General features: G+C 36.7%; 1 protein-coding gene across 1 annotated transcript in view; it reads right to left on the reverse strand.

The window, feature by feature from the left end:
- Nucleotides 1-638: 638 nt before the first annotated feature.
- The window catches only part of LOC107558631 (A disintegrin and metalloproteinase with thrombospondin motifs 16), a 60,837-nt gene continuing 37,767 nt past the window's right edge, over nt 639-23,708 (reverse strand). The window contains exons 11-18 of the mRNA XM_016242291.1: nt 21,442-21,590; nt 19,994-20,166; nt 17,481-17,725; nt 16,187-16,325; nt 14,400-14,526; nt 3,401-3,605; nt 2,661-2,849; nt 639-878 (exon numbers count right to left, since the gene is read on the reverse strand). Coding sequence (XP_016097777.1) covers nt 639-878; nt 2,661-2,849; nt 3,401-3,605; nt 14,400-14,526; nt 16,187-16,325; nt 17,481-17,725; nt 19,994-20,166; nt 21,442-21,590 — 1,467 coding nt within the window. The remainder of the gene's footprint in view (nt 879-2,660; nt 2,850-3,400; nt 3,606-14,399; nt 14,527-16,186; nt 16,326-17,480; nt 17,726-19,993; nt 20,167-21,441; nt 21,591-23,708) is intronic.

Here is a 23,708-nt window from a genome sequence, read left to right on the forward strand (position 1 = left end):
TCTCTCTCTCTCTCTCTCTCTCTCTCTCTCTCTCTCTCTCTCTCTCTCTCTCTCTCTCTCTCTGTCTCTCTCTCTATTAAAAGTTCAGCAAATGAAACAATGTTTACTCACAATAATTACAATAATATCATGTCATTAATCACAAATAATTATTGTAATTTACTGACAGTACCAATTGTCATTTGGTTTAATTTGATGTACTAAAATATCTAAAACTAAAAAATGAAATTAAAATATTAAAAACTATGCAAAAAATTACATACACAACAAGTTATTGAAACTTCAACTAAAAAAAAAAATATATATGTATATATACAGCATATAAACAAACATCTATAATAATATCTCAATACTAAAAAACATTTCTCAAAAGTGTATTGGTTACATAACTAAAATTATGTGATGTAATAACTTCCCAGCTCACAACAGACCTCTCTTCTCTGGCTGAGGACAGAATGCAGTGTTACAGGCCTGGGACATCACAGGCTTCATCTGCGGGACACAGCTGGAGGAGGGACGTCCATGAACGAGACACTGCACGGAGCGCACCTGAACGCCCCCTCCACACGACACCGTACACTGCAGACCACACAAAACACAACATCAAGCTCCCTGTACTTTCTGCTGAGCTCATGATGTCAGAAGGGTGTGGGATGAGGGAGACCTGCCTGAGACCACGGTGATGAGTACCAGTCTGGTCTGCTGTGAGGGGAGGCCATGGGACAGTCTGACAGGACACAGGTTCTCTGGAGCTCCATAGAAGGTTTGGGCACATGCTGACACTTTTTGGGTGACAGTTCTCTATACTTTCCTGCGACGTCCTTCTCTGCGCACTTCACGACACGCAGCTGAAGCCCCTTACCACACGACACTGAACACTGCAGAGAGAAAGAGAAAATATCACCGCCAATATCAAATCTGTTCGATCTGTTCATTGATCATGGTATTTTATTGCAGCGTTTGGAAGATTTTGGTATTAGGGGTACTGCCCTACATTGGTTTAAATCACATTTAAAAGATAGATCATTCTTGGTTTGCCTTGTAGATTTGTGTTCTACATCAGCTAAATTACATAGTGGTGTGCCACAGGGGTCTATACTTGGGCCTATTTTATTTTCATTATATATGGGCCCCTTGGGCTCAATTTTTCATAAATATAATATTCTCTCAATCCTTTGATGGACTTGTGCAGTGTTTAGGTGAGATTAGAGTCTGGTTGACAAGCAATTTTCTTCATCTTAATACTAATACGATTGAGTGTTTTGTCTTTGGACCCTCTTCTGCTTCCAAGGAAATTACTGTATAAGTAGGTTGGCCTCTATGATTTTAATTGTTTCAGATCATGTCAAGAATTTGGGTGTTATAATGGATTCGGATTTAGTTTTAGATAAACAGGTTACTAGTGTTGTGAAGGCTGCATAAATCACATTTAAAAGATAGATCATTCTTGGTTTGCCTTGTAGATTTGTGTTCTACATCAGCTAAATTACATAGTGGTGTGCCACAGGGGTCTATACTTGGGCCTATTTTATTTTCATTATATATGGGCCCCTTGGGCTCAATTTTTCATAAATATAATATTCTCTCAATCCTTTGATGGACTTGTGCAGTGTTTAGGTGAGATTAGAGTCTGGTTGACAAGCAATTTTCTTCATCTTAATACTAATACGATTGAGTGTGTTGTCTTTGGACCCTCTTCTGCTTCCAAGGAAATTACTGTATAAGTAGGTTGGCCTCTATGATTTTAATTGTTTCAGATCATGTCAAGAATTTGGGTGTTATAATGGATTCGGCTTTAGTTTTAGATAAACAGGTTACTAGTGTTGTGAAGGCTGCATTTTATCAACTCAGAATTATTTTTAAAATTACATCAGTTCTCTCTTCTCAGGACCTGGAGACGCATTGATTACTGTAATTCTTTATATATAGGTATTTCACAGGGTCAATTATCTCATCTTCAATTAGTACAAAATGCTACATTGCTTAGACTTTTGACTCGTACAAAGAGGAGGGAGAGAATTACCCCAGTTCTGGTTTCTTTACACTGGTTGCCTGTAAAATTTCGAAGTTATTTAAGGTTTAAGGTTCTGTTGAAGGTTTTTAAAGCCAAAAATATATGGTTGACCTTTTGATTCCTTATCAACATACAATAAATATGAGATCCTATGAGAAACTCCTTCCAATGCACATTAAATCTTCCCCATCTGTGGATGCTTTTAAGTCTAGATTGAAATCGTATCTTTTTCGTATAGCTTTTAAAATTGATTAGCGTGATCAGGATTTAATTTTTCATTTTTGTTTGTGAGACTGCATGTAATGATGCTGGAAAGCACTTTGGTCAACGGCAGCTGTTTTAAATGTGTTATAGAAATAAAATTTGTATTGTATTGTATTGTATGTTATGAAGGAACAACAAGGCACCAGTTGTTTAAAAATGGAACACATACTGTAACTGTAAATGTAAAATATAAAAGGCCTGCAATAGGATAAATCTGTCCTTAAGCAGATGCTTTTATTTAAAGTGACTAGAAGTGCTCTAATTAAAAGGGCAATCCTTTTGTGGCAGCGTGGGGTCGCAACTCCAAATATTTGCTTTCACAACACACCACCCCACCCCACTGTACCTCAATGCAATGCTAGTTTTCTGCGGAGGGTTTTACCGGTTGCCAGGTGGAGACGAACCACTGGGCCTTGCGCTGTTTGTGGCAGCGTTTGATCACGCAGGTCTCTTGGCTGCTGGGTTTGGGCAGAGCGGCACAGGAGGCATCCGGCAGCACGCGAGAGTAAGAGCCACTGCTCACACACGCCACCGCTCTCTTCATCACTCCCTTCCCACATTTACGAGAACACTGGGGGGAAAAATCCAATCGTAATGTAAGACAGTGTTACTCAGTGAAGTTTTAATTGTAGAATTAAAGGTGCAGTCAGTCATCATTTGCTTACATTCTTCTGGCCAGAGGATGCAGCATCACACGAAACAAAAGTGTTCAGTTACGGATGCAATTTTCAAAATGCACTATTCACAGTCAGTCACAATTAGCTTATTTTGTGAACATGTTGACCCCTATGAGGAAGGGTCATGACCACCATAGATACATTCATAGCAGTTTTTCTGCTGTACTCCATTACGCAGCGCTCTGTTTGTTGTTAGAATGACAAAAAGTTAAAAAAATTAAATTTTTAGGCTGCTCAAGATGTCTAACATCTAGATATGGCTAGGCGATTTTTCCAATTTTATCAATTAATTTTTATCGATTAAATATGCTTAACGTATCAAGCTGTTAGCTTAGCAGAATGTTGTTATGTAGAGCATTTCTGTCACTTTACATAGCCTACACTACTGTATGTAGACATATGATGCATTGTTGATTGCCACAGAGTTGTATGATTGAGCACTAACCTGCGACCAGGGTCCAGCGCTCCAGACCGGTGGGCAGCTGTGTGTGTTGCAGGTCTGTCTGTGAGACGGCGGTGGTTGTGCACACCGCTCATCGGTCACAGTGTCCACCTGCTCCGGGCCTGTTTTCTGGACACAGCGCACCTGTCTGATCTGCTCTCCGGATCCGCAGCTGCGGCTGCACACGCCCCAGCCCTCCACACGCCAGCTGTGGTGTACAGAAACACACACGCACACATAAGTGCACGACATCCGGAGGGAGTTATTTGTGTTTAAAGAATCACTAATATTTATCTCATGCCTAGAGTGCAACCCGAGCTTTCCCACTGCATTTCTTTTGCAAAGGCAATGAAATACTAGAGTCCTGCTGCATATTACATCATGCTCAGTATACTGTAAACTGCATAAAGATGACTGATTTTAAACATTATGACAAGCATTTTAACAGCGTTCTGGGTCTTAATTGCTAATAAAGGTTAAAGAGTTCAAAAGGCAATTTTGCATCATCTCTGAAAATGTATTCTAATTGAATTTTGTATAAAAATGCCTAAAGTATTCTCAGTTATTTACATAATTCAAGTGCATTGTGAATTTAGTATTATTTTTATACTATTATTTATTCATGTTCGGTATGAGCTTTCATTTTTACACTTTTCAGATTTTGTTTAATTTTTTTGCTTAGGTTTTAGTAATCTGTGTGCTTTTGTCATCTCATTTGACATATTCGTTTTTTATCTCTCGATATAGGTTACATTTTTTTTTTCAGTTTTTGTTTCTGTAATTTTAGTAATTCAACTCATTTCAGTTAGTTGCCAACACAACATTTATAATTTTCATTACATTTCTTTTTTTTTTTTTAATTTTCATTAAAGTTGAATTTATATTTAATTTTATCTTTATTTCATTAACATTTTTTTTAAGTTTATAATATATCTGGTCAAAAATGGTTCATTCATCACAAAGGAAATGAAGGATGGAGTTGAGTGCATTGCATTATGGAATACAATATTCTGAACATAATGAAACAGAAATATAATAGTATGGTAGTATTCTATTCTGAATGCAGTTACAGCATAGTTTCCCACAAGCCTCCCAACACTGAGACACCTTGATCATCAAGAGCAGATGGTTTCTTGACTTTCAGCAAAACCCACCAGTCAAAATATCAGCTCATAAAGGCCACAATTCACCCTAACGTCCCCAAACAACCTGAAATCCCCCGTCAGCACATTCAAACATCCTACAGGTTATTTCTCATAGCAGAGCCTCGTTGTTGTCTATTCTATGGACAACCACGTTCGAAAGGGGGGAATTTGTAGCGTCTGGACTACTCCAACACACAATATATATTTTGTTTGCTAGATTTCACAAATACTTTGTAACACCCCAGGACGCCGAACAAGACCCTGGTTTCATGGTAACCCGATACATTTACAACCTTGTGGAATGCGAGCCGGCTCTCATTCTGCTTTCTCCAGAAACAAAGGGACACAAATGCACAGGAGAAATGGACTTTTCTACTAATTAATTCATAGGAAAACCTTTCTTTGATTGAATACACATATCCTTCAGGTCATTGTGTATACCATTACTGTTCTTGTATATTGTCTGTTGTAATGTATGGTGTTTTATGCATGTTATGATAGACCACTAGTTAATATAACCTCACCTATTTCATGTCTAGTATCTATGAATTCGCTTTTTTATGATCGAAACAAGCGTGTATATTATATGGTGGTACATAGGCAATATATATTAGGGCCCTGAGAATCGTTAATAATTTCGATTTAAGTCCATTTGCAAATTACCATGCTTAGAGAACAAAGGGGTCGTAAACCCTCCAGCAATTGCCACCTCCCGCTCGGAAATTCCATTTTGCTCATTGGACAAGCCCATCTTGAAAGGCGGAGATCTTCTCCGACCTTAAAGGCCCGGCTCCAGGGACCCGCCCCAGTCGGTGGTTCGGTCTTCGGCTAAGAAGATGTGAGAAACGCTTCAGGATACCGAAGCATCTGTGCCAGGCCTTTTCTTCGGCCTAGTCCTTTCCATTCATCAAGTGACTCTGACTCAAACTGGTTCTTTCTCATCAACCAACTTCAGCAAGATCTACGGGAAGCTTTAAGATTTGCATCAGGAATCTCTTTCAGACCGCCGAGACTTGCTAAGTATCAAACTTAGTCTTATTAATTGATACATTAAGTATCAGTTACACCTTTTTGTGGTGTGTTTGGTGTGTTTGAACTCAGAATCTGACTTATCCCTGAAGGCTTTGATCTGTTGAATATACATGCAAAGTGTTCCATAAAATCCATTCTTTATGTCTCTTTCTATGCTGAGTTAAACTTTAACCCTTTCCTATACCAACTGTATGTGTGTGTGTGTGTGTGTGTATGTGTATGTTAGACCGGCTTAATGTGTTTATGTAATATGTTAGACTAGTTTAAGTGTTTATGTAGTTAATAAAACCTTACTTGTATCACACTTGACGTTGTTCATTGTTTGCTCATAACCGGAGTCACTGATCATGCAGATTTACGTTAAAAGCTTATAGAATTGTACAGTAAGAAAGTTATTTCCCTTAACCAGGAAATTAACGTCTTAGAATTGACAAGACAGTTGACCCTGAGTGGTCAGCTAAATATCTACAGTGGATCTAAAATATGAATAGTTAATTATAACTAGTTATGGTTAATTATTCATATTTCCCCATGAGCTGATTCGCTACAATGCCTTATTCTGCATGACCATGTTGTAGATCCCTTAATCCTTAAACCCATACCTAAACTTAATAACTACCTTACTGACTATTAATAAGCAGCACATTAGGAGTTTATTGAGGGATAACTCTTAGTTAATAGTGAATATGTGTTCCCTATTTAAAGTGTTACCACTAGTTTTAATACTGCAAGTATATTTATACAGTACTTATAATATACTATTTATATTTTTGCATGTTTCTTAAATACAAGTACAGGACAAACATACTTAGACTTTTCTGTATAAGCCAAGTATACTTAGTATATTTAGTTTTTAAAGTATACTAATAGCACACTTGAATAAACCTCTGCTTTTGTAAGGGAAGTGTCATTTATTGGGAAAAAAGACAAAAAACCCTCTACAATCAAAACATTTGATAAAGATGATTTTTTTTTTTTCTCAAGTACTTAGTCAACGTTTTGAACGAATGCTGACAACGAAGACAGTATTGTGTTTGTTTGAGGTTAGTGGCCGATGTTGGTGATCAATGTGATTCTCTACACCTGTGTAAACTTGAGCAGAGCCGATTTCATACAGCCACTAAAATCACCAAAGCACCTGCTTCAGACACATTTGCAGTTGGTTTAATATTTTGTATCTAATGCAATGCGTGTGAGTGTGTGTGTGTGTGCTGAGTTTGGAGGGTTTTTAACCTTGGTCTCAAATAAACCCAAAGAGTCTGAAGCCAAGCACACAGGACATCAGATAAACGTGATGCAATAAATGGTGTTTACAGAGGCCAGCTAATGAGGCAGAACAGCACAGCGTGAGAGCGAGAGAGAGAGAGAGAGAGAGAGAGAGAGAGAGAGAGAGAGAGAGAGAGAGAGAGAGAGAGCGTGACAGTACTGCTCACTGGCTGAGTTCTTGCCTGAAGCACCTGTTATAGTCGTGACACCATCATGCATTCATCAGGACACTGGAATAGACACCAGCAAATGTTTGGCTGCTGTTATAGCGGGGAGACACACAGAGTGACTCACTGCTGTGCTCCTGGACACCCAAAAGTGTCCCCCAACCCCAGATCATAATCTCCGAGTGTGAACGCAAATGTTTTTAGCTGCACAAGCTTGATTTCACACACAGCTGCCTTCCAGAATGCACTCAAGCACATGCTGCAGTTTCAGGGTTGCCACAAAGGGTCCCTTAAGAAGAACAAGTGTGTGCTTAATTGTAGTGAATGTGCACTTGTAGAGTACTTTAAACCTTAAAAGCATGTAAAACTAAAAAACTAAAAAATCTTGCAGATAATATAAAATGAATGAAACAAAAGGCAACTTAAGCGATTTCAAGAGAGACACTTTCATGACTGTTTCTTAACACACTTAAGTAGACTTTCAAAAAGTGCACTTTGTAATAATGTCAAAGTTTTACTTTAATGTACATTGTAAATCATTATGTTGTAATAATCTTATTTTGATGTGTTGACTAACATACTAAAGCACACGTCAAGTACTTGTTATTTGATATTACATTTAAAGTGAATATATTGTAAATGTATTAAATTGCAACATCATTACAAATGTGTAATTACAAATACATTTAAATACAAGTTGCAAAGGAAATGCCATTAGAGTATATTTTAGTTTACCATAAATGCTTGTCAGTTCATTCAGCAGTAACACTTTAACCATATTTCAAAGACAATAGAAGTAATTATGAAATTACAAAATGCGCTTAAGTCTTGCTTGTATCAAAAAAACACTCTTAAAGTTTAGCTAACTGCATTTAATATAAATTTAAACTACAATACATTTTCATTTCAATTGCAAATAACATGCATTTAAGTGTCTGAAAACATTACATTCAGTTCGCACTTAAGTATATTCTTGTAAAGTATATAATTTCTGTATTAAGTCCCCTGTTAAAAGTATGTTAGAGTGCACTTCTTTTCACATGTGTCTCTAAAAACCTAATTTGGGAGATCAGACACTGGGACTGTGATGGTCTTCACCAAAAACACTGCATCTACAAACAACAATTGTTATACATGCAGGTATTGATCTATTTTCCTTTTACATTACTTTAACATTTGTGCTGGTTTTGGACGTCTTCTCTCTCTCTCTCTCTCTCTCTCTCTCTCTCTCCCCCCCCTCTCTCTCTCTCTCTCAGGGCAGGAAGCCCATGAGGACTCAATACTTGGACGGATCACTTTACAGGACCAAGTCAGCATTTTCTGGGAAGACTGACATAAGAGGACACAAGATCTCCAACTAGAAGATCATCTGTGTGCCAGAGCAGCCGCTTTTATCAGACGTATGCAGAGATAAACCAGCCGACTGAACTGACACGGGCGTCTATCTTACAAACATCCAACACTGCGCTCTCAACCGCATCTGAAGAAATGAGAGAGATGCTTGTTTGTGCTGAATGCATTGTGGGTGGTTGCCAGGGTGTTGCTATGGTTTTTAGAGTGGCCTTTAGAGAATTACTTTTGCAGTTTCTAGGGTGTTTGCCAACTGGATCTTGCACTTATCATCTTTCTTTGTCAATGATTTCATGAGAAGCTGATGTAACGGTATAATGACAGGCGTGTTTTTGGGATGGGACCAGAGTCTGTCTTTCTGCCTCTAAAGCCATCAACACTTGCTGATATGTTGTTCGATACTTTCGCTGACAGTAGAGCGGCGCGTCCGTCATCACCAATGCGTTACGGAAAACACGGGAGGACAGGTCTGTTCTCCAGCTCTCGGAGACCAGTGCATATGGATCTGTAATGTGTGTATGACACACACCTTATAAACTTCAATTAAATTAGAAATTAGTTTTGTTGTGAGCTACTAAATATGTTGTGTAAGCATTTATATTATAACATAACAAATAATCAACCTAGCTAGTCTAAACAACAGATTTCTGTATTAAAATGATCCCAACTCAGAGGTCTTGACCTTCTCAACTGCACATAACAAATACATTTAGGATACACTGTTACTTGCAACCCAGTAAACCGCTTAAATTACGTTATTTTACAGTTTTAAATAATGTTGTCCATTTAATGTTTACTGCATGAAAATGGCAAATCACACAATGTTTTAAATTCTATTTTCTAGGGTTGCCGTTCAATAAAAAAACACACATGCAAAAAAAAATAAATTCAATTTAATTGCATATTGCTCTGTAATTAATTATTATTGATCACACCTAAAATTAAAATTTGTCATGAATATATTTTCACACTGCATCTCCAAATTTATCTTTAAACAATACAAAGATAGTGTTTTTAATATTTGATATTTTAAATATTTGTTTAATGGCTTCTAATGATGGTCATTATCATTGATATCAATATTGATATGGATGACTCTATTAAACTGAGGTTTTTTGGGTATACAATGAATAATTATCGCCATTCATCATTACAACATCATTGAAAGCCAGGCCAAAACTGAAAATTATCAGACTGTTAATAAATGATAAATAAAAACATAACACAGAACATTATAACTATTATAGCAACTTTTAATTTAAGTGAACTTAAATTCAAGAAATTCAAGGGACCTGTTACCACAACATAAGTACAGTATATGCATGGTTGCAAGTTAAACAATGTATTGATTTAAGTTGCAAACATTATTTTACTTAATATTGTGTGTAAAACATTTTTTATAAGGTGTATTAACTTCTTAATTAGTGCATTTCTAGCTTGCACAGGACTGGATAAGCAGAATAGAAGTTTAAATTAAGTCCTATTTTATTATTGTTTAGTTAATGTAGTTTGTTGGTTGACCCTAATTCCATTAGAAGTTGCCGTAACTCAAAATGATCAGTGCAAACTGTTGCATTATTTTTATTGATTTATTTATTTGAGCAAAAACCATTTGTTTTTTGAGTGTAACCCTAGTATTTTTACATTCACAATGTTCATAACAAGGTTGCATAAATTGCAAACATCATTAAAAAGGTAATTAAAAAAAGCTCAGATGATATTTAGTTTGAGTTTAACGTGTCACTCTTCCCTCGCATTAAAGCCGGTCCCGTCTGGTTCTCCTCAGTCCCAGCAGACCCAAACCCTCACAGTAATCCTGCAGGACGTGCTTGTTTTACAGCAGCAGGTTAAGCATGAACCTTCATCATGAGAGCGTTTCTCCAGCGTCTCCTTAAGAGACATGAGCTCACTGCATATTCAGGATCCTCCATTATAAATCAGCGCATATTTCTCGTTTGCATTGTCTCAGCTCAAATTATTCTGTCAGAACAGGTTGTTGCACAATCATGCAGGATAAATAATAACAGTTCTGACATCTGAAATCACAAAAACTTGCATTTGAACGTCAAACATCACGAAAAACCATAGAAGCAACAACAACAAACAACAAACTTACAAAACGCAGCGCAGCCTCTCTTGTGTCTCTAGCGATCAGTGTCACGGTCTCTGTTTCTCGGATCTCCCTGCATGAATTGTCAAATCCAATAACCGCGTGCTGGTCTACAACTGTCCAGATTTAGTGTTGATCTGGGGTCAGGGTTGTGATGTCACCTTTGTCACTGTCCCAGGAATGGTTGAACGTGATGCCAACATGTGAGTAATGTAGGGTACACCCGAGACGTGCTAGCTGGCCAAGGTGACCCTTCACCCTGCCTCGCCCAGACCAGGCTGCCAGACACCCATCAGTGGGCCAATTCATCCCAACAATGTTTACTGGGCAATGCCCTTCTTTGTCAGCCATCAAACCAGCTTTACCTTCATGCAAACATGATGGATGAAGCATGTTCTCACAGGCACTGGGGAAAAGGCCTGTTTGTTTCAATCACTAAACTCATATGTAGCGCTGTGAGGCTCAGAGGCTCATGGGATGCAGGTTCTCTCAATCCAGGTGAATGTGTTAAAGTGCAGCTTTAGAGGCTTAAAATGCTTTATTACCCCAAAACTGGAATTTTTTACCAATGGAAATCAGACAAGCTCCTTTAAAGGCATAACTTTTTGATTAAATATTTGTGTATTTAATACCTTCGGTCATCCATAAAAATGCTCTGAATTATCTTTACATCAAAAGCTTTTCTCAGCAAATATTAATACAAGAAAATTATTTTTAATTAATAGGCATATCATATAATTAATTAGATTAAAATATTATTTACATTTAAAAAACATACATACATATACTACTATCAAAAATTTTAAGACTGGTAAGATTTTTTTTCTGTTTTTGAAAGAAGTCTCTTCTGCTCACCAAGGCTGCATTTATTTGACCAAAAATACAGTAAAAACAGTAAAAATATGTTTAAAATAACTGTTTTCTATGTGAATATCTGTGTCTCCCACAGCTGTATTTTCAGCATCATTCCTCCAGTCTTCAGTGTCACATGATCTTCAGAAATCAGTATAATATGCTGATCTGCTGCTCAAGAAACATTTCTGATTATTATCAATGTTGAAAACAGTTGTGCTGCACAATATTTGTGTGGAAACTGTGATGCATTTTATTTTTCAGGATTCACAGATGAATAGAAAGTTCAAAAGAGCAAGATTTATTTGAAATATAAGCCTTTTGTAACATTATAAATGTCTCTACTGACACTTTTCAATTTAATGCATCCTTAATGAATAAAAATATTAAAAAGTTATGTTAAAAAAACTTGACCCCAAACCTTTGAACGGTAGTGAACATATATAATTTATAGAATTAGAATTATAGAATGATTTCTGTACATGCCTGACTTTAAGTATACATGCAACAAAAATAAAATATATTGTTATGATAATTATGATTCTTCTTCTTCTTATTTAGAGATGCTCAGGTCTTTGAGTGGATAAGTGAAAGGGGAGAAGCAGCAGCGCAGTGTTTTCCCATCAGCATGAGCAGCTGTGTGTTTTGTGTGTTAATGACGGCATACAGATGTAGATGCTAAGCAGGATTATAGTGCGTGATCTGCCTCTTACACCGAAGCTATGTGAGAAACTGAGCAAGAATAAGAGACGGGGGAGAAAGAGCTGGATCTCACCGCCAAAGAAAACACAACTACACTTGGGAAACAATCAGCTGAGCATCGGGCAGGTTTACGGGAGTCTCAGACACGTTAATGCTTTAAGAGCAGCTCTCAGAGACACTGCGTGAGGAGCTGTTCGGTGTCTCTCTGTCAGCTGCGCTGGACCTCTGGGAACTGAGATTTTGAGCGTCATTCTAAGCCATTGGACATTATTGGGAATTACTCTGCCCTGGAGTCTAGCTGGACCAGAATTGATATGTGAAACGAAAACTTGCCATGCATGACGCTGCCATGGAGATGCTTCTAAAACATCTGATGAGGTACACGAGAAAACATGAGGAGTGAGGTTGAACACACACAGGTTTGTTTTTATGGTTTATGGGGACTCTCCATGGTTTTTATACTGTACAAACTGTATTTTCTATTGCCCTACACCAACCCTACCCCTAAACCTACCCCTCACAGGAGACTTTCTGCATTTTTAGATTTTCAAAAAAACTCATTCTGAATTATTTATAAGCCTTTTGAATTATTGGGACACTGAAAATGTCCTCATAAATCACCTTCTCGTTGTAATACCTATACCATACCCATGTTATTATACAAATTTGTGTCCTCATAAACCACATAAATATGCACACACACACACACACACACACACAGACAGAGATCTGTTGCAGTGACATGAGAACAGACAACATCTGTGTCTCATGTCAAATACACTCTTGATAATAAAACAATACTTTCTGCATTTTTAGATTTTCAAAAAAACTCATTCTGAATTATTTATAAGCCTTTTGAATTATTGGGACACTGAAAATGTCCTCATAAATCACCTTCTCGTTGTAATACCTATACCATACCCATGTTATTATACAAATTTGTGTCCTCATAAACCACATAAATATGCACACACACACACACACACAGACAGAGATCTGTTGCAGTGACATGAGAACAGACAACATCTGTGTCTCATGTCAAATACACTCTTGATAATAAAACAATGGCATTAATGGCTCCATGAAGAACTATAGCTGCATGGAGCCATTGCATTGGCAAAAGGTTCTTCAGGTTACTGAAATCCTCTTCACACTAAGAAAAAAATAGTTCATAAAAGGTCCTTTGGAGAGCCAAGATGGTTCTTCTATTGCATCGCTGCTAGGGATGTAACGATGCATCCCGAGTCATTTGAAAATCGATAAAAAATATGTGACAATTCAAATCGGTTGAGATGTTAAACTAATCGCAATACAGTATGTATCTCTGAGGGGAACTGACTGTCTTCAGAACAGTGATCTTGCCTCCGTATAATGCATATTAAAGCAGTGTTTATTAGCGCAGCGCTGCTTTGTTTACAGCGGTAACCAAGGAAAAGCTGGATCTGCTGTTCTATAAGCGCCACCTGCTGGCAGAGAGTGAATCTGCATCTCATTCAGAGCTTCTGCTGTTTCTGTTTCATGCAGATGTTTTATGTATTAAAGTTTCACAAAGCTAAAGTGAGACCGTTCTGTTTTTGCTTCAAATTTCTAAATTATACAATCTAATTTAAATCAAAACTGCTCATGCTGCGTGTATGCAGCATCTTTGTTTGGATCGTGAGTAAAATGCTGTGGTTGACGTTTTAACATTTCTATTTAGTTTTGTTATTTGACATATTTCAATTTGCAGCATTTTGTCTGAGAAATAATAAAAGGACACCTTTTCATTTATAATTTGCCTTAAATCTCATTTTATTAATAACAATTGTGAGAAAATCACATCGTGAGTTGAGTGAATCGTTAAATCCCTAATCCCTAATAAATAAATAAATACATAAATAAAAGTATGTAATTTAAGATGACTGAATTGAACTGAATTGAACTTGTCAGCTACTGTTTTCAGACTGATATTAGAAGAGGAGTAAACATACAAACTCTGATTGAGAGGTTCCTTTCAGAGCTGTTATTGTTAACTAAAACTTTTAAAAAACGTTTTTGTTAATTGAAATAAAGCTGAAATGAAATAAAACACACCTGAATTACATTAAAAACTTAAAACTTAAATGAAACTTAAAAATGTTGCTTTGGCAAGTTGAAGGAGTGTTATTTTTGAAATATTAAAAAATCTACAACAGCAACAACAAAAACTAATAAAAATGATAACAAATTACTAAAACCTAAACTTAAATTACAATGAATAATAAAAATAAAAGACAATTCAAAATATGAATACATACTACAATGCTAAATACATAATACTAAATGAACACTGGTTCCTTTCTCTAGAAAGGTCTCTCTCAGTGTGTGAGCAGATGAGAGGAGGTCAGTGAAGGCGTTACCTTGCGGGACAGGGCTGTGTGTTACAGGACGTCACACCGGTGGACGGCCGAGACCGTGAGTTACAGTAAGACGTGTTCACCTGCAGCCTCAGATCCTTGTAGCAGACTGCTTTACTGACCATCTGACCTGAGGAGCAAACAACAAAAGGACTTACATACAGTGCACCAAAATGTGATTCCACAGTGATGAATTTGAGCTGATATGAACATAATGGTCATAAAGCCATGTCCTGTGATCATTCATAAACGGGTCAGCACTAATGATGGGAACAGACCATAGAGACTCACCTGAGGCTCAACTATAGAGTTACAGCAGATACGCTTGAGAAACACACAACAATGCTGCTGGGTTTCTCTCTGATCATTTAGAGTATGGATTCATGCAGAGAGATTAACTAATTAAAAAGTGCAACATGTTTTACAGAATCCCTGGTGAAAAAGAAGTACACTTGAGTATACTTTTAATAAGTATACTACTTATTTTTGGAATTCATATTCTTTAAAATATATGCTTAAGTGTGAACTGAATGTAATGTTACATGTTAATTGCAATTGAATGACAATGTATTATAGATTAAATTTATATTATGCAATTTTTTATCATTTTATGACACACTCAAGTGGGACTTAAGTACATCTTTATATGTAATTTCATAATTTCTTCTATTGTCTATTGAAATATGGTTAAAGTGTTACTGCTGAACATACTGACAATCATTTATGATAAACTAAAATATACTTAAATTAACTTAAAAAAACTAAAAACTTAAAAATGTAGTCATTTTAACATATATTAATTTTAAATAAATTTTTTAAATAACACACTACAGTTAAAATTATAAACAAATATGTTCTTTAGTATGTTAGTCAACACATCAAAATAAGTGTACTTCTATACAAAAGGTTAAAACATAATTTAAAATGTCTATGTTTTAATTTGACATCATTACAAAGTGCACTTTTTAAAAGTCTTCTTAAGTGATAAGAAACAGTCAAGAAAGTGTCTAGTTTAAGTCCCTTAAGTGACCATTTATTTCATTAATTTTATTTTATCTGCAAGTATAATTTTTTTTTACATACACATACACACACACACACACACACACACATATATATATATATACTTTTTAAGATCTGAAGTGCACACAAGTGCACATTAAGCACAGTTATGTGGATTTCTTTTTCAAAAGGGATAACAGGTTGAAATGTGTTCATTAATCCTATAAAATCTGATGCATTAATACATCTTTCAGACTGATTTTGTGAACTGGATCAAATGATTAATTGAAAAGGTCCGATTCAAAAGAAGGAATTGTTGACAAATCTGATATTGCTGCTTCTCTCATAAACTCTCAGGAAAGTGCCATATAGAGCGGTCTAGATTGTCAGTGAATAACAATTTTAAATAATAGCAATGCACTAGCAACGCCAAGGTCATCATGGGTTTGTTTGCCAAGGAATGCATGAACCGATGAAAAGCAATACCTTGAATGCAATACAAGTTTGTTTGAATAAAAGTTTCTGCCAAATGCATAAATGTAAATGTGCCACTGAAAACAGAATTTTGATTCAGATTTGTTTTCTGTGCATATGCATTTGATAATGAACATGTGTAAATGTAATCAGTGCTTAAGAAAGAATTTAGGTGTATTGCAATCAGCAGGGCTTCATGAGCTTAGGCTGGACTAGAGTTACAAACCTCCAGAAGATCCGCAGCAGACTGATTCAGTTAAAGTGTTAACGTTTGAACATGTGACTGCAGTGTAATGTTCAGACTGACGGCGTACCTCCTGCACAGGTGGCTGAGCACTGCGAGCGAACGATGGCCCATGTGTAGTTGTGTTTGGGCTGGTTGCGTCGGTCTGTATGCTCTTTGGACAGTGTGTATTCCCACTGAATGCCCGGGTTCCAGCCCTGCATGAGAACCTGTGCAGGGACAAACACAAGACCTAATGCACACTATCAACCACAGAGGAAATCACACAACCATCCTTCTTTCATTTCTTGAGGACAACCCTGCCCACATGCTGTGATGCTCAACAATGTCTCCTGCTATCAGAACATTCTGCAATTAACACATTCAAATCTCTTAACCATAATTCCATTTTGTAGAGTAACACTGATAGTTTCCATATGCATGACATAAGAGTCAGTGACATATAAATATCAACAGAGGAAATATGTTTTAAAAATGTAAGTAAAAAAAGAGCTTAGAAATGAACTGGTTAATGTTGCTATAGTTTATATTGGTTTCATATGGTTTTGAATTTTTGAATTTGAATTTTAATGTGACAGTAATAACATATTTTCATTACACCTTGAATAAATGTGTACACATTATAATTTTTAAATACATTTTTTCAAGGTAAACAGTAGACTCAGCTGGGTTGTTTAACCCAACTTTGGGTCAAATATGGACTAACCCAACTTTTGGGTTAAAAATGTAATTGAAAAATTTAACCCAACAGTTGGGTTAGTCCATATTTGACCCAAAGTTGGGTTAAACAACCCAGCATTTTTTAGAGTGTATATTCACAAATATCATGAAGTTTTTGGGAAGTCGCACCATTTTCCAACTAACCATGGATAAAAATGTGAAATTATTGGATATTTGAAGAGACTTGTTGACATGAAGGACTGCAGGTATTCTCTCTATGATATCATTTCCAGTCCATCAATTAACGACTAAAGCCAAAAGCTGCATGTTTGTAAGAAACACATCTATTATTAAAATGTTTTTAACTTCAAACCATTGCTTTTGGTCAAAATATGAGTCCATAATCCATAATAACTCTTCCTCCAGTGAAAAAGTCCATCTCCTGTTATCTCTGACATCAAAATCCACCCACATATTTGTTTAGAGCTGTTTTGGCTTGAAAACGGTGTAGATGAGATGCACGCTTTACACTATAACACCAGACTTTGGCAAGCAGCAATACGACACAGCAGCCCAATGCTCTCACTAGACAGAGCCAATGAAGCAGAGCCCAAATGCCTGATTACAAAGTGCAATAAAACTGAATAAACAGAAAAAAAAGTTATGTAATTATGGAAGATATAAAAGATACAGGCAGCTACTACCTCAACTACCAGCGTCTCATTGGTGGGTCCAGTGGAGGTGAGGCTCTCCGGACGATTATAGGGTCTCTTGTAGTCGAATACAGCCCCAGCGATGGAGTGTCGTCCGGACCAGTCCACTGTCCAGTGTCCATTCAGGTAATATTTCCTCTGCAGATTCCTCAAAGCCAGATAAGAGCTGGAGGAGTTGAGCTCCGTCACACGGATGCTGCGCGCTCCAGCCGGTATGGTCACCACACGGTAGTACTCTACACACGAGACATGGCACAAATCATAAAAATTATATTTTTGAATATAACATTATTTTTAAATGTAATTAATGTTTTACCTATTGTTAATTTCTGGATTACATAAACACTATTATTTCACAGGTAAGTTCCTTATGAGTCACTTATAAGGGTCCAAACTTAAAACTATATTTACATAAATCCATTATAATAAACAAAACTGTGATAAATGATGTGGGGAAAAAACAGAGTAGCATAGTTATTTTAGGAAGGGAAAAAGTGGATAAAACACGATTGAACAGGAAATATAAGTGTAGAAATGAACATGCAGGGCTTGACAATAAGGACTGCCCGATGGCCCGTGGTCAGTGTTAAAGACGCTCGGGACAATTGATGAATTTGTCACTGGTCCAATCGGGCCACTGCTGCGTTGTCACAAAAGGTGATCATTTGCACGTGTTTTTAAGCCTTGCTGATTTAAAAATTCACAGCGATTTTAAAGCATTCAAGATGCGAAAGACAGCTCCATTCGCATCTCTGACAACGTGCGAGCCTCGGATTGAGTGTCGTTCTGCATCTTCTTGTGCTTGAACGGACAAATACATACAAAAGTAAGTCAAAATACCCGTCTTGGCGAGTAACTCTGTAGCTTTAACAATGATTCATCTATATTTAATTTAAACAGTGGCGTACAGATGCACTGGTCGACCGACCATTTTTTTTGTTTTATTTCAACCGATTCCTGTTCCAGATTTGCACACAAACTACACTGCAATCATTTTCCAAAATGTAATTTGTCTCGAAATATTACGAAGTCTGTAAACGGCCATTAATAGAGACCAGAGACACATTTTCAGCTGAGAGCTACTCAGTTACTTGCAAGTAACTAGTCTAAGGCCAGCCATTATCTAACAGTGTTGGGGGTAATGCAATCGGATTACTTTGTTCAAGTAACTAGTGAAGTAACACATTACTTTTGAATTAACTAGAAAATATCTGAGAAAATATCTGAGAGTTAATGCTACTGTAGATGTAGACTAAATGTCAACATTTACACAAAAACAGATTCAGTATCCCTCAAAATGAGTAAAAACAGTCAAATGCAAACTCGGAATATGACGCAAACCTGCAATAATTATTATATGTTATATGTTAACACAAATACCCTTTGTGTATTTAATCCCATCTTATTAACCAGTGTCTTTGCTGCTGACCTACGATGATCCAATTCAACCAAACTAATAAGCAAAAATGACTGTAGATAATTTTTTATTTTGTAGCAATAGCCAACAATACATTGTATTGGTCAAAATGATAGATTTTTTTATGCCAAAAATCATTAGGATATTAAGTAAAGATCATGTTCCATGAAGATATCTTGTAAATTTCCTACTGCAAATATATCAAAACTTAATTTTGGATTAGTAATATGCATTGCTAAGAACTTCATTTGGACAACTTTAAAGATGATTTTCTCAATATTTAGATTTTTTTGCACCCTCAGATTCCAGATTTTCAAATAGTTGTATCTCAGCCAAATATTGTCATATCATAACAAACCATACATCAACAGAAAGCTTATTTATTCAGCTTTCAGGTGATGCATAAAACTCAATTTCGAAAAATTTACACTTATGACTGGTTTTGTGCTCCAGAATCACATTGGGAAAGTCATCAAGAATGGAAGAAATGTCAGAATCATGCATTGGGATTGTTTTTCAGGAGGAACTAAAAAGCTTGTTTCCATTAATGCAAACATGGATGAAGCCAAATACAGAAAGTCACTTCATGAGAACTTGTTCAGTCGTCCAAAGATCTGCATTAAGTGTGAAGGCGGACAGCACATGTTAAAAACTACGAAATGGTTTGAAATATGTCAGATCTGTGATAGAACCTGATCCAACTTTCTCCATCTAATTCATCAGATATCAAGTCACTTTGTGCTGAAGAACAGAGATTCCATTCATTCCTGCATGAAGATGCATCATTTCTAAAGGGCCGTGTAGAAGCGAACGACTTTGGGGGGTGAGAAAAGTCATTCATGTTCTTTTGGTGCGTAAATGTGTTGAATTTATAGTGTGGTGAAAGAGGAAGACACATTTTCCATGTGTTACAATTTGGAGGAGTAAGAGAAAGAAAATGTGAAAAATTCAAGGGCGTGAATATTATGTGAAGGCTGAACATACTACAGCTTCATGAATAATGTTCTTATCCAGATTCTTCTCAAATGCTACGCCTCATCTCTTTCAAGCATCCCCTCAACCAATTGAAATGCAAGTTTAGACCAACCGTCCACGCGTGTGTAGGGTTTCCACTTGTAGTGCCATCCGCGGAAGGGTTTGTTGTTGAACTCGGCGCACTGGGCAGCTCTGAAGTCCACGGCGTTTTGAGGACAGTCAGCGGTGTTACACAGTTTATAAGAGCGAGACGAGCCCTCGCAAAACCTGCCGCCATACATGGGCCTGAGAGAGAAGAAAAGACGAGAAAAGAAACTGATCATGAGACACGTCTTGATTTACAGCAACAGCAACTTCATTCAATCACTCATGGTTGCCAAGCGGCTGTAATGTTTGTTGTAGTAATGAGATGCATTGCCAAAGAAATTAAGATGTCATTCTATTCTGACAAGGAATCAATTTTCTTGACGCTTAAAATGAAATTTCTGCAGAGGTTTGTATATAAAGTGCAGCAGTGCATAAAGCATCATACGATGAACAAGATGAATGATTATCAGAGCATGAATCAAACCCACTTACAATGCCAGCAATTTTCCATGCAGGAGTTTTTTTTATTATATTCCTGCTTGTGGGAAATGAAAAATCATGTAGAATTACAGTATTTCACATGAGATGGATCACGTGCATAGCACTGTCTCCATTCCTGTTAGCCTTCCTTCTTCTATAGAGTTTCATGGCATCTAAAGCCGACTGACTGAAAATGTTGTGTTTCCACCAGCAACGATGAGACAATTCAAATCTGGTACTTCTGAAGCGTTTTGTTCTTGCAATGAGATGAGATGAATGGGAATGCTAACAGACAGAGAACTACACAGACCAAGTCTGAACATATTTGCTAACTATTTTTGTCATTCCCTAAAAAAATAAAAATAGATCGATATCTGAATGAAATTTGCGACATAAATGGACACTACTATTCAAAAGTTTGGGGTCAGTAAGATTTTTTTCAACATTTTTGAAAGAAGTCTCTTCTGCTCACCAAGACTGCATTTATTTGATCAAACATACAATTTACAGTTACAGCATAACATAGCTGTTTTCTATGTGAATATCTGTTTCTGTGATCAAAGCGACTTTCAGCATCATTCCTCCAGTCTTCAGTGTCACATGATCTTCAGAAATCAGTATAATATGCTGATTTGCTGCTCAAGAAACATTTCTGATTATTATCAGTGTTGAAAACAGTTGTGCTGCACAATATTTTTGTGGAAACCACAACACATTTTATTTCTATTATTTGAAATAGAAATCTTTTGTAGCATTATAAATGACCTTACTGTCACTTTTAGCTAATTTAATGCATCCTTGATGAATAAAAGTATTAATTTCTTTAAAAAATCCTTCTGAACCCATACTTTTGAACAGTATTGTACATACGTCAATTATATGTATCAAGTGATGATACATATAGAATTTGAAATCCTGTTGTGCATGTTTTTCATGCCAAAAAACTTGAGTGGAGACCCTCTCTCTTCACACGCCTGCCGTCTGTGGATGTACCTGGGGCTGCTGCAGTGTCTCTCTCTGTAGGTCACTCCACTCTCACAGCTTCTCGAGCAGCTGGACCAGCCAGACCAGGATGACCACTGACCATGAACCGGCTTAGGACCTTCATCACCCTGCTTTACACACTGACCCCGCCGACACCACTGCAAAAACACACACATCAATCTGAGACCGATAATGGTCTTTAATGGGATTGTTCACCCCAAAAAAGTGAACGAACATGCTTAGGAACACAAATGAGGTACATGATGCTCTATATGAGGAACAGACAGAAATGTAGTCGTTGTTTGCTAAAAACTGATTATTAGATTCCACTGGTCTCACATGCCTCTTGAGCAGTCACTGATGTCAATATAAGTAAATGAGGTGTGGATTTTCAGTGAGTAGCAACTTAAATTTAGGTTTGTTGAATCATATGACTTCAGAAGATGTGGAATGAGGGCTGCTGCATGATTCATTATCACGTCAAATCACAAAGGCTGTGATTTAATTAAATAAACGTGCATTCTGCTTGTTTGAGAATGAAGGGCAACACTGTGTTCAATTACACGTGAGCAGCTCATGACTTGCCGGTGTTTGCAGCATCTCAGATTGTTTTACTGTAAATGCTGCTTCACATGAACTCCACCTGCATCTGCGTTTGAGTCACTTTAACATGCATTTGGAAACGCAACATGCACCAACCACCTTCACATGCTTGTATTGAGACACGTATCAGCAAAAGAGAAGCTTTAAGGGCTTCTTTGGTTTTCTGTCGAAACAAAAGTTGATGGTTCAATGTTTGAAATTGAAGAAATTAAGAATTATTAGTACTGTAATTTTACAGGTGGAACGTAAAATACAATTATTATTATTATATATATCATTTTTGGTCCCACTTTATATTAAGTGGCCTTAACTATTATGTACTTACATAAAAAAAACAGTACTATGTACTTATTGTGTTCAAATTGTATTGCAAACAACTTTTGCTGCTATTGAGGCGGGATACGGGTAAGGTTAGGGACAGGTTTGGTGGTATGGGTAGGTTTAAGGGTGGGTATTAGATTCCACTGGTCTCACATGCCTCTTGAGCAGTCACTGATGTCAATATAAGTAAATGAGGTGTGGATTTTCAGTGAGTAGCAACTTAAATTTAGGTTTGTTGAATCATATGACTTCAGAAGATGTGGAATGAGGGCTGCTGCATGATTCATTATCACGTCAAATCACAAAGGCTGTGATTTAATTAAATAAACGTGCATTCTGCTTGTTTGAGAATGAAGGGCAACACTGTGTTCAATTACACGTGAGCAGCTCATGACTTGCCGGTGTTTGCAGCATCTCAGATTGTTTTACTGTAAATGCTGCTTCACATGAACTCCACCTGCATCTGCGTTTGAGTCACTTTAACATGCATTTGGAAACGCAACATGCACCAACCACCTTCACATGCTTGTATTGAGACACGTATCAGCAAAAGAGAAGCTTTAAGGGCTTCTTTGGTTTTCTGTCTAAACAAAAGTTGATGGTTCAATGTTTGAAATTGAAGAAATTAAGAATTATTAGTACTGTAATTTTACAGGTGGAACGTAAAATACAATTATTATTATTATATATAATATATAAGGTCCCACTTTATATTAAGTGGCCTTAACTATTATGTACTTACATAAAAAAAACAGTACTATGTACTTATTGTGTTCAAATTGTATTGCAAACAACTTTTGCTGCTATTGAGGCGGGATACGGGTAAGGTTAGGGACAGGTTTGGTGGTATGGGTAGGTTTAAGGGTGGGTTAAGGTGTAACACAATAAGTGCATTGTACTAATTGATTAATTTAAATGTAGTAGTTAAGGCCACTTAATATAAAGTTAATATAAATATAAATTGCATTTAGAAATTACAAAACTATTTAAAAAAAAAATTTTTTTTTTGAGGGAAAAAAAAAATAGCAATTCGATTTTTTTCCCTTCCCCAAATTGTGCCCTGCATGGAATATCATGCATATCAAGAATATAATTTTTTGTCTTTATTGAGTTGAACAGAAGCAATACAAGCAATACAATCTTTTCACAAATTCACCTTCGGCGTTCAGCTGAAGGAAGTTTTGGAAAGACATGAGAGTGTGAAAATGATAGTTTGAATGGCCCAGCTTCACAGATTAATTTTAATTCCCATCAGGCATCATTCCATCTAATTCAGCTCTTTGCGAGAGGTTAAAGAGTGAATGAACGACAGTCCCAGTCCAGCGCTCTTCACACCCTCTGTGTAACTGAAA

This window comes from Sinocyclocheilus grahami, unplaced genomic scaffold, assembly GCF_001515645.1.
Source record: "Sinocyclocheilus grahami isolate Dianchi unplaced genomic scaffold, SAMN03320097.WGS_v1.1 scaffold654.1, whole genome shotgun sequence".
NCBI classification, from domain to species: domain Eukaryota; kingdom Metazoa; phylum Chordata; class Actinopteri; order Cypriniformes; family Cyprinidae; genus Sinocyclocheilus; species Sinocyclocheilus grahami.